This window comes from Thalassophryne amazonica, chromosome 10 (assembly GCF_902500255.1).
Source record: "Thalassophryne amazonica chromosome 10, fThaAma1.1, whole genome shotgun sequence".
Lineage (NCBI taxonomy): Eukaryota > Metazoa > Chordata > Actinopteri > Batrachoidiformes > Batrachoididae > Thalassophryne > Thalassophryne amazonica.
In genome coordinates, this window is record NC_047112.1 from 40,427,548 (window position 1) to 40,440,061 (window position 12,514).

Consider the following 12,514-nt stretch of genomic DNA (forward strand, 5'->3'; position numbering starts at 1 on the left):
TCCCACAGATAAGGAAACACTTACAGGAAAATGGCTGCAAAGAAGTTCAGACTATTAGTCGGTGTTTTCAGTTTAGCAGAGAATTACCTTCACAGGTAGATGATATCTAGGCAGCGAGGTGGAGATGACATCCGGCTTTTATGGAGTGATGAAATGAAGATGGGTGACAGCTGTCATGAGTTGATGTGTGACAGCTGTCACTCCCGGTTGTGTCCGTGGCGGCAGCGCCCTCTCGTGCCTGAAGCCCGCACTTCAGGCAGGGCACCCTCTGGTGGTGGGCCAGCAGTACCTCCTCTTCTGGCGGCCCACACAACAGTTTCTCTCATTTGTAACATTTGTTGTGCTTAAATGTCAGGTTTTGTTTTCTGTTATTGTTTTGTCACTGCTTTTCTTATGGTTTGTTTTACCACCTTGTTTTTAGTCAGCTTCTGTTTAGTTTTAGTATTTATCTCTATTTATGCTCATGTAGTTTTCATTAGGTTATCACTTGTTAATTTTATTTATCATTACTGTCCTCAATTATGCTTACTTATCTGGTTTTGCTTTCTGTTAATTATTTAGTCTTTGATTAGTTGTTCTGTCATCTGTTTATCTCCTCATTTCACAGTTCCCTGTTCCTCTCACACCCATCCGATTATGTACTCACTCCACATCTCTGCAACTGCCTCATGTCTTTGTCTTTCACTTTGTCTCGGTCCGCTCTGTGTCTTCTTTCATTCTCATTCTTGGCACCTGCTCACGCATCTTTGTTTCCTACATCACTTCACTTTGTGTACTCTCGTCCTCCCCATCTTGCACAGTATTTTATCGTCGTTCACGAGCCACACCTCTTTCTAGATTGTTCCTCATGTGCACCTTGTTATGTCCTGTCCTATTTAACCTCCTCCCAGTCACCACATCAGCGCCAGTTTGTTGTCTCGTACACATTCCAGCTCTCTTTGTCAGTCCTGCTTTTTGCCTTGCCGTGTATCGTATCTTTGCTCTGTTTTCCTCGACCATGCCTCTTGCTTCATCCAAGATGTCTGTGTTTGCTCGTGCCTCTGACCCCTGCTCAACCATGATTGCGGTTTTGCCTGATCCTGATTGTACCTCTGCTCCGCTGCTTAATCACATGTGTACTGAACAAGAGCCTGGAATAAAGACCATGTTTTCTCCTACACCTAAGCCTAGTCTGGGAGTTTGCACTGCGGGTCCAGCTGCTATGGTTGCCGGGCAGCCGCCCGTCCTGGCACTCACAAATAACAATAGCTACCGTATTTTTCGGATTATAAGTCACACTTTTTTACATGTTTTGGCCGGGGGGACGACCTATACTCCAGAGCGACTTATAAATGAAAAATATACCGGTAGATTCTCGATTAATTTACCGTAATAAAACAATTTTATGTGACAGAATCACTCTATGTTTTAAAATGGCCACCGGAAACTGTAGTATGGTGGCCGCCCTATAGGTCACGCTGGTCGCGATAACCAATCAGAGAACAGAACACTGGATGCGTATTCCTCACCTCACCAAGACAATGATTGTGAAACAGGGTGTGAAGCAGACGAACACGGTGCTTGCTGTTATTTGGAGAGGGCTAACAAAACAGCTTCAACCCTTGGATATCAGTGTGAGCAGAGTGTTTAAGTTGACGCTGAGAGCTGTGTGGGAGCACTGGGTGAGCGACGGCGGAGGATTAGCATCTGCACTTGGAAAGAGCTGGGGTCGACACCACGGGGAGGTCATGAGCTGCGCAGGTAGGTGCTACACGAACATCGACAGCTGACACCTGGTGTGTACTATGGTCCACAGCGGGTAATATGTTAGAAAAGAACCGTTCAGCGATGGTGCGGGTTATGGTTCGGCTCGCAATGTGGTCCGCAAAATACAAACATATCCGTAGGTAAAATGCAGCTCACGAGAGGGCACTCAAGGCTTGTGTGACTGTTCCTGCAACTTCTGACTATCATAGAAAAATTAAAATTTCAACATTACTGATAACTTAACAAGACAATGGAGAAGGCCCGAAAAAATGCCACCAAAAAGAAAATCATACTCTGCAGATTACAAGTTGCGACTGGTGAAATATGCATCCGAAAACGGTACCCGTCACAATATTATCATCTGAACTTTTCATGTAAAGTTAACATACCTGTATGTCCATGCGACTTATAGTCCAGTGCAACTTATTTATGGTTTATTTTTCTTTATACTGGATAAACTGGCTGGTGCGACTTATACTCCGGTGCGACTTATAGTCCGGAAAATACAGTAACTATTTTCGATACTTTCATTATCCATCGTAAATATATTACTGATAAATAAAATATGCTTTATTATGGTAACAGCCAATAAATCTGGCAATAATCTTAAAGGGAAAATATTGAGAAACATGTTCCAAGTTCCGTCTAAATTACATATAAATTTAGTCCATTCCAGTTTCTAACTGATAAATGATGTCATTATGTTGCAGCACTATTTTCTTATTTTAGTGAAGTTACCATCTTTATATGTTGTGTAATTGGTTTGGCACTAGCTTGGGGTTAGGTACGATGTCAAACCTAATGGCTGCTTCACACATAACACGAAGTTGGGCAAAACAAGCAGGAACCGTCCAAAAAACTGCGGAAAAAAACAATTGGGGAACCGTGAAAAATTCCACCTGCTATCGGGAGAGACACACGGTTGGACAGGCGTGCACAATACCACGGTGACAGTTTCGTGCACGCTCTGCCCGCGTTGCAAAGGCAATATGTGTTTATTGTATTTCCACGTGAGAACAGCATGCCCATGCACGTGCCTCATGGTGGAGTGTTGCCAGGCGATATCCTTCATGGCACGATATGTGTTCTCCCACTGTGACTTGCGAATCCACAGTTCTCAACAGCTGCTGCAGCCACGGACACACCCACCTCTGCCGACCAGCTCCACTCAAAGAAAAAAGCCTCACGCTCTGTTTCTTTGTTCTGTGATTATTTATTTGTATGTATTTGTTATGTGATTATGTACACTCAACAAAAATATAAACGCAACACTTTTGGTTTTGCTCCCATTTTGTATGAGATGAACTCAAAGATCTAAAACTTTTTCCACATACACAATATCACCATTTCTCTCAAATATTGTTCACAAACCAGTCGAAATCTGTGATAGTGAGCACTTCTCCTTTGCTGAGATAATCCATCCCACCTCACAGGTGTGCCATATCAAGATGCTGATTAGACACCATTAGTGCACAGGTGTGCCTTAGACTGCCCACAATAAAAGGCCACTCTGAAAGGTGCAGTTTTATCACACAGCACAATGCCACAGATGTCGCAAGATTTGAGGGAGCGTGCAATTGGCATGTGACAGCAGGAATGTCAACCAGAGCTGTTGCTCGTGTATTGAATGTTCATTTCTCTACCATAAGCCGTCTCCAAAGTCGTTTCAGAGAATTTGGCAGTACATCCAACCAGCCTCACAACCGCAGACCATGTGTAACCACACCAGCCCAGGACCTCCACATGAGCATGTTCACCTCCAAGATCGTCTGAGACCAGCCACTCGGACAGCTGCTGAAACAATCGGTTTGCATAACCAAAGAATTTCTGCACAAACTGTCAGAAACCGTCTCAGGGAAGCTCATCTGCATGCTCGTCATCCTCATCGGGGTCTCGACCTGACTCCAGTTCGTCGTCGTAACCGACTTGAGTGGTCAAATGCTCACATTCGCTGGCGTTTGGCACGTTGGAGAGGTGTTCTCTTCACGGATGATGCGAAGGAGATGTGTTGCACTGCATGAGGCAAATTGTGGTCACACCAGATACTGACTGGTATCCCCCCCCAATAAAACAAAACTGCACACCTTTCAGAGTGGCCTTTTATTGTGGACAGTCTAAGGCACACCTGTGCACTAATCATGGTGTCTAATCAGCATCTTGGTATGGCACACCTGTGAGGTGGGATGGATTATCTCAGCAAAGGAGAAGTGCTCACTATCACAGATTTCGACTGGTTTGTGAACAATATTTGAGGGAAATGGTGATATTGTGTATGTGGAAAACGTTTTAGATCTTTGAGTTCATCTCATACAAAATGGGAGCAAAACCAAAAGTGTTGCGTTTATATTTTTGTTGAGTATATGTAGTTATTGTTGTATTTATTTATTTGTCCTGAACCTGTCTGTTCTCTGTGTTTTCAATTTAACATGTGTGCACTGACTCGCTGTCAGTTCCAGCTGACAGTGAGTTGCTGGCCAATGGTCAGCTGAAATGCCTCGTGTGTTCACAGCACTATGAGCAAAGTGATCACACATGACTGAGTTCACACCTTTCCCCTTATCGTATATGTTATTTAGTTTCCACTCTTTCTGTCATGTGGACTACAATTTACATGGTGGAAGGTCCATTAGCCTGGCTGGCCAGCTGATAATGCTGTTCACACCGTGCCGTGCGTGCTCAGACGCTGCTGGCCGGTCCCCATGTGATCTTGTCTGTATGTAATTATCAGCATGTCATGACAGCATGAGAGCCCACCCACACATGTGCATTGTGTGGAGTGTTGTTCATGTTGTTCATGGCACGATATGTGTTCTCTAGCTGAGTTGTGAGTGCACAGCAGTCAGCTGTTCCAGCTGGACATTACAACCGTCCAGATGCGCACTGTGGTGGACAGCAATCGCACTTCGTCAAGCTCAGCTGAGACACATGACACGACACACTCCTCATGCCATTTGTGTTGCGGGGGGGAGCACACTTGCATGGCATATGTGTTGCTTGGTAACGACACACTTGTGGGGCACTTCGAAAATTTGGGACCATTCCCATAGCCAGCTTGCATCTGATCACCTGGTCTCTACTCACGTGCTGGCTGCACGAATAGCCTTGCCTTTTCTAAGTGGTGTTGGATGTTCGTGGGTGGCACCTGGACTTTGGCTGACTCCAGCCGAGAGTGGGTTGAATGGCCATTCATCAGGAATTCGCCGACATTTGGCTGCTGGTGTGAAGGCTGCCTCAATCGCGCCATTCAACCACAGTTTGACATGGCCGATGATTTATGCAGCTGCTTGGCCGCGGCACGATATCTCCAACCTGCGTTCGACGCTGTGTGAATGCTGCGAACGTAATCAGATGGCTGTGCGACCTCATCTTGCCCGCCATTCGAATGAGTTTCCGCCGCATTCAGTCTGAAAGGCCCATTAGATTAGCACGAGAACTTGCTAGCATCACATAACGCAATGCTAATGGAGTCACATAATGCGATGCTAATGGGTTAATGTTACCATGAAAACTTGGTAGTGTCACATAATGTGATGCTAGCAGGTTAATGTTATTATGAACCTCCATTGTGAGAAACTGGACTTATAATGTGCTCGAGAATTATGGTATAGATGAGACGGGGATGTGCTATGTGTTATTGTCTGTTCTTTAATTAACCTTAGCATGTCCTTTGCTTTCACCACCTTTGTCTTTATCCACAGCTAGCTTCCAGTTGGCCAACTCTTGTCTCATGTCTTCATCCACCTGAGACAGTAAGAGCAGTAACAGATAACACTGACATACATGTACCAGCACATCACAAAGTCATTTTAGCCTGTTAAAATAACCAGGCCAGCATCACCTGTACTCGAATCTCTGCCTCTATGACTTTCCTCATTTCTTCTTTGATCAGCTCCACATTGTGTCTTTGGTTGGGGTTGCTGGACTCATCACGGTTCTTCCAAACATCTGAGAATAAATAATATTCACTGTAGGAAAGGTGGTACATAAATAACTGACCAAACAGGAAACACCACTGGTGTGTAGCAAATCCATTCCAGTCTAAAAACAGGCTTTTCCTTATCTTAAAGTTAACATCCATGCCACCACAGGATCTTATTCATTTTATGTCATTTAGACATACCAACAAATGACTTGATTCCAGCTTCCAAATCTGCCAGAAAAGCAGACGGTCGCATCACCAGTCCTTCCTTAACTTCCTGTTCACAATTAAATTATATTGGAATGATCGGTGTCCAACTGATGAGATTCATTGTGTACAATGTATTCATCTACTTTTAAAAATAGCCAGACATCAACTACAAATACTTCAGTCACCATATTAGATCCAAGTCTTACTTGGTTGCCATTAGTCTTACTGTCCTTCTTCCCTTTTTCCTTCTTTTCCTGCTTTCCTTTTGTTTTGTTGTGGGAGTCCTCGGCTTCATTTGCAGCATTTTCTTCCATTAACTGAATCATCAATTTCAAAGCAAGCAGTGTCAACCCATGACTTGATTACTTAATTTAAAACACACAAAGTGCCATAAGGATGTGTTCTTCTGGACATAACGGCACTGTACCTGCTGAGGAGATTTTTCAGTAAAAATGAGAGCTGAGCCTCCTTCCTCTGCATCTGGGTAGTCTGGAAAAGACCCCGTAGCATCACTATTTAAACAAATACACAAAAAGAAAAACATGACAACACAAATATGTAGTTACTTTAAACTTCTGTGTATTTATAAGAACAATCACACAAGTGCCAGACGTGTTACCTCACCGACATTCAATGAACCACTGTCGGATCTGGTCTTTCATGGTTGCACTTATGTCAGGCCCCTCCATATCCCGTAGTTGTTTTGTGATGGTCTCTATGGACTGCTGGTAGTCTTTCTCATATTCCTCCTGTTTAGCTTGTGTGGAAGCTTCATGAGTTGCAGCAGTGACTTCTGCAGGAGTTTGGCCCTGGTATTTTGGATCCATGGCCTCACATAGAAGTGACAAACATCATGTAGTAAGTGGATGCACTAGTTTACTAAAAGGTCTCCAAAAGAGTATCTTTTCAAAGTTCATTTTCTTCCACTTGCACCATTAGGAGTTGCAGGAAGGACAGAGCCTATCCCAGCACAGCTTGAACCTGGACAATGCTAACACACCGTGACAAGTAAGGCCACACTGTCTACCCAGCACAAAGCAGCACACAACATAACACAAGTCTCATTATTATTGTACGTATAACTAACACGTCATTTTCATTCCCACTGTTCATGTCATATACAACTCCAAATCAGTAAAAGTTGGGAATGTATGAAAAAAATAAAAAAACCCACAGCACATAGTGATTCTTATATATAAGAATAAATATATTTATTTTGTCACTAAAGACAGTTTGAAGCCAAGATATTTCATGTATTGTGTGGTCAACTTCATTGCATTTGTTAATATACATTCAATCCTGCATTTAAAGCCCACAACACTTTAGGGCGAGTTATGAGGTAACAAAAAAAATAATAATGTTATTTCAAACAGATGATATCAACAGGTGATTCGAATCATGACTTAGTACAAAAGAAGTATCCTCGAAAGGCAGTCTTTGAGGAGCAAAAATGGGCCGAGGATCTCTAACTTGTCAACAGATGAATGAGAAAATTACAGAAATGTTTAAAAAGAATGTTCATCAAAGATTAGAAGGGTTTGCATATTTCTCTCTCTACAGTGTATACTATCATTAAATGAATCAAGGAATCTGGAGGAATTTTAGTGTGTTAAGGGCAAGCACACAAGCCTAAGCTTAACACTGCATCAAGAACTGTCATTCATCAGTAGCTGATATAACCACGTGGGCAAGGGATTACTTTGGGAAACCTTTGCCAAACACAACAATACAGAGTGACATTCACAAATGCTACTGAAAGCTTTATTGTACAAAAACAAAATCTTATGGTAATGTCGTGGAGACATCGGACAGAGTCCTTGATCACCAGACAAGAGTCTAAGCATTTTAGCTTGTTTAAAAATATCTCCTTAAAGGTTCCCAGAAACGTCAAAGAAAACATCAAAGTCCCAAAGCAACAGTTTTTATTTGCTGGCTAAAGAAGCAAAATTCACGAAGTCCTCAAAGAACAACAGAATAACTTTGATTTACACTGGTTTGCAGTCTTTATTACTGTAAAAACGGCAGTTCTTCCATCCCAAAGGGTGGTCTGTTCTAAATCTAGCAAGTCTTACACCAACAAAAACAACTGTAGATGATATCACTTTTCGGAAGGTACCCGAGTTTGGAGAGATCAGTTTCGAGAAAATACCTAGGTCTGGAGAGTTCCAACTCTGGATCATGGAAATTCACTCTTTTTTAAACAGTCCAAATAATCAGAATTTTTCCACTGGTATGCTTGATTCATTTTAATGTTCCTTTTTAAAATTCAAATTATCACCCTTAATTCTGAATTCTTGCCTCATGGCTTTTTATAAAAGTATACATTTTTCACACTACATCTTTTTTTTTCATACAACATTTGAAGATCACAGAAATCCTATTATCTAGTCTGTGCAAAAAACATGAAAAACTTCTTTTTTTTTAGATTTTTGCAAATTTATTACAAATTTTAAAAACTATGAAATCACATGTATGTAAGTATTCACACCCTTTGCCATGAAGTTCAAAATTGTGCTCAGGTGCATCCTGTTTCCACTGATCATCCTTGAGATATTTGGGGGTAAATTCAGTTGATTGGACATGATTTGGAAAGGCACACATCTGTCTACATATAAGGCCCACAGCTAACAGTGCATGTCAGACCACAAACCAAGCATGAAATCAAAAGAATTTTCTGTAGACCTCCGAGACAGGATTGTCTCGAGGCACAAACTTGGGGAAGAGTACAGAAATATTTCTGCTGCTTTGAAGGTCCCAGTGAGCACAGTGGCCTCCTTCATCTGTAAATGGAAGAAGTTCTGATCCACCAGGACTCTTTCAAGAGCAGACCGCCCGTCTAAACTGAGCAATCGGGGGAGAAGGCCCTTTGTCAGGGAGGTGACCAAGAACTCAAAGGTCACTCTGTCAGAGCTCCAGCATTCCTCTGTGGAGAGAGGAAAACCTTTCAGAAGGACAACCATCTCTGCAGCAATGCACCAATCAGGCCTGTATGGTAGAGTGGCCAGACGGAAGCCACTCCTTAGTAAAAGGCACATGGCAGCCCACCTGGAGTTTGCCAAAATGCACCTGAAGGACTCTCAGACTATGAGAAACAAAATTCTCTGGTCTGATGAGACACAAACTGAACTCTGTGTTGTGAATGCCAGGCGTCATGTTTGGAGGAAACCAGGCGCCATGCCTACAGTGAAGCATGGTGGTGGCAGCATCATGCTGTGGGGATGTTTTTCAGAGGCAGGAACTGGGAGACTAGTCAGGATTGAGGGAAAGATGAATGCAGCAATGTACAGAGACATCCTGGATGAAAACCTGCTCCAGACTGCTCTTGACCTCAGACTGGGGTGACGATTCATCTTTCAGCAGGACAATGACCCTCAGCACACAGCCAAGATATCAAAGGAGTGGATTCAGGACAACTCTGTGAATGTCCCCGAGTGACCCAGCCAGAGACCAGACCTGAATCCAAATGAACATCTCTGGAGAGATCTGAAAATGGCTGTGCACCGATGACCCCTGCTAACCTGAAGCTTGAGAGGTGCTGCAAAGAGGAATGGGAAAAAACTGCCCAAAGATAGGAGCACCAAGCTTGTGGCATCATATTCAAGAAGACTTGAGGCTGTAATTGCTGCAAAGGTGCATTAACAAAGTACTGACCAAAGGCTGTGAATTATGTACATGTGATTTCTTAGTTTTTTTTATTATTATTAATAAATTTGCCGAAATTTCAAAATCTTTTTCCATGTTGTCACTATGGAGTGATGTGAGTAGATTTTGGGGGAAAAAAACTAATTGACTATATTTTGGAGTAAGGTTGTAACATAATAAAATGTAGAAAAAGTGAAATGCTGTGAATACTTTCTGGATACAACGTACTTATCCTTCTAAGATCTGTTAAATATTATCAGTAACAACAACATAATAATCTTCTGGCATTTGTATATCATCATAACATGTTTGTCGTTAGCACAGTGCTTGTCTTTGGTAAAAATTACACCAGAGCAACCTTGTCCAGAAATGGCGTCAACTTTTCTAAGCATGGAAACATCTGAGTTAGACCATCACACAATGGAACCATACTGTGGTCAGACAAATCAGTGTTCCAGTATTTATTTATTTATTCTTGGAAGAAACATATGCTGTGTGCTCTGGACCAAAGATGACAAGGAGCATCCAGGCTGTTATAAAAGCTGTTATGTGTAAAGTATGTTATAGTTTGGGGTTGTATCAATATCATTAGCAAAGGTAAACACTTAGCAAACACTTCTGTGATGGCAGCATTAAAGCAGAAAAGTCCATTAAGAGTTTATAGTAACATGTTATCTTTAAGACAGCATCTTTTCTAAGGACATCCATGCATTTTACAAGATAATACAAAATCTCATCTGCGCACATTACAAAGGCATGGCGGCGGTGCCGCATGGTGCACAGCAACGCCGTGATGAAGCCTCACGGGACATGTTCTGGCATGTCCAGGCACATCCACAATTTCTCGGATAATCACTCAATGGAAAAACCACCGACAGCTGTCTGAACGCCATCTCAAAGCCGTCCTGTGAGACCAAAACAGAGGTGGTTTTGTCTCGCTCCAGTAGCAAATCCATCGTGACGCGCGAAGCCTCCGCTCAGCTTTCCATGACAAAATCTCTTGTTAAAAGTGAAATCTGCCAGAAAATGGTTGATGTCCAGCTCTTGTGATAACCAGAGAAATGGCACACGATGGTCACGGATCCAGACAGCCATCCGTTTAGAAATGAAATGGTCGTTCAGCCTGTCGATGGCGGCTTCGGAGCACGGCGCGCCCCACAGCCGCTGGAGGCTGTTCTTAAAGCGACAGTAACACTCCTTATTCTCTACCAAGCCTGTAACATTTTCACCAAAAGCCAGATAAATTTTTCTAATGATTTCCACCTGCCAGTCTCTAACAGTTTCTGAAAAAATTCTGATGGAAAAAAAGCCCAAATCATTCCGACATCTCCTGGCAATGAAACAAAGACGAGGGGGCTGGACCACTCCTCACTCAAAGCCTGCTCACAGGCGAATGACGCAACCGACAGGCGTGGAAAAACTCACACATGCGCACGAGGGTTCAAGCTTGTCTGACGCAATCACACGTGATTCAAATCCATATGGTTTTTGAAAAAAATAATAAGGTTCGGATACTTTTCTAATAGACCTCGTATTTTGTAATGTGTTGCAGGCCTTAAATGCAGGAAAACATGCGCATATTAACAAATAAAACTGGCAAGAAAAAAAACATGAAATATCTTTGGTTCATCAGGACTTTTGGAATTCTGTCATGAGGAGGCAGAAAGTAATTCTGCCACAGACCATCAAGTCGAGCACAGAATTGTTCTTCTGTTTATACGGTGCAAAGTACATTAGCAGGTTTTCAGCTGCCCCCTGTTGGTTTGGGGTGAATACACTGATCCTGTAAAGATCCACATTGTGACCTGGCACAATTTTTATGTCATATGCCCATCCTGATGCAAAACTAGTCTACTTGAATAAACATGCTCACAACTCCTGGTGTTCCCAACTGATCTCACAGTGAAGTACTAACTGGAATCTACTCTGCTTCACTTCTGAGATCTGATGAGATCAGGTTTGCTCAAAGCACCAAGGCTGTGGCAGCAAAAGTACAAGATGAAATGACAAAAATCTCTGAGTAATTGTACTTCATATTTATTGAGATGAAAGAACTTTACAGTATGAGCAGTCGTAACAGTTGCTGCTTAAAAAAAAAGTGAAAGATCGACACAGGATGACAGTGTCTGATAATACAATAACACGGTAATATACATCATTTAGGGGCCCTTCATACATAGTACAAATGTGGTTGAATTGGGCATGAAGTGCGCATAAAGCAGGAATTGTGTGCAATATGTGTAAAATCGTAGCTACCTCCAACACCTCATACACCTGTTGCTACAACTATTTGTCCACACCAGCAGCTGAAAGAGAGTGTGCGCTGTGACAGCCCAATTAACCCTCTTGCGGCAGGTGACGGCCAAATTCCAGGTGACACACATGAACATCTAACACCGCTCGCTTGGCCTTATAAAATGTGTGACCATTCACACTACTAGCACGACAACAGTCAGCAGACGATCACTGTCGAGCTGGAAAAACTAATTCATGCATTTATTTCCTCTAGGCTGGACTATTGTAATTCATTATTATCAGGTTGTCCTAAAAGTTCCCTAAAAAGCCTTCAGTTAATTCAAAATGCTGCAGCTAGAGTACTAACGGGGACTAGAAGGAGAGAGCATATCTCACCCATATTGGCCTCTCTTCATTGGCTTCCTGTTAATTCTAGAATAGAATTTAAAATTCTTCTTCTTACTTATAAGGTTTTGAATAATCAGGTCCCATCTTATCTTAGGGACCTCGTAGTACCATATCACCCCAATAGAGCGCTTCGCTCTCAGACTGCAGGCTTACTTGTAGTTCCTAGGGTTTGTAAGAGTAGAATGGGAGGCAGAGCCTTCAGCTTTCAGGCTCCTCTCCTGTGGAACCAGCTCCCAATTCAGATCAGGGAGACAGACACCCTCTCTACTTTTAAGATTAGGCTTAAAACTTTCCTTTTTGCTAAAGCTTATAGTTAGGGCTGGATCAGATGACCCTGAACCATCCCTTAGTTAT

General features: G+C 42.5%; 1 protein-coding gene across 1 annotated transcript in view; it reads right to left on the bottom strand.

The window, feature by feature from the left end:
* Window positions 1–12,514, bottom strand: part of zgc:153738 (uncharacterized protein LOC558115 homolog) — a 47,494-nt gene that overhangs the window by 14,724 nt on the left and 20,256 nt on the right. Inside the window, exons 6-11 of the mRNA XM_034179874.1 lie at window positions 6,500–6,705; window positions 6,303–6,387; window positions 6,082–6,192; window positions 5,867–5,942; window positions 5,585–5,691; window positions 5,401–5,487 (exon numbers count right to left, since the gene is read on the bottom strand). Coding sequence (XP_034035765.1) covers window positions 5,401–5,487; window positions 5,585–5,691; window positions 5,867–5,942; window positions 6,082–6,192; window positions 6,303–6,387; window positions 6,500–6,705 — 672 coding nt within the window. The remainder of the gene's footprint in view (window positions 1–5,400; window positions 5,488–5,584; window positions 5,692–5,866; window positions 5,943–6,081; window positions 6,193–6,302; window positions 6,388–6,499; window positions 6,706–12,514) is intronic.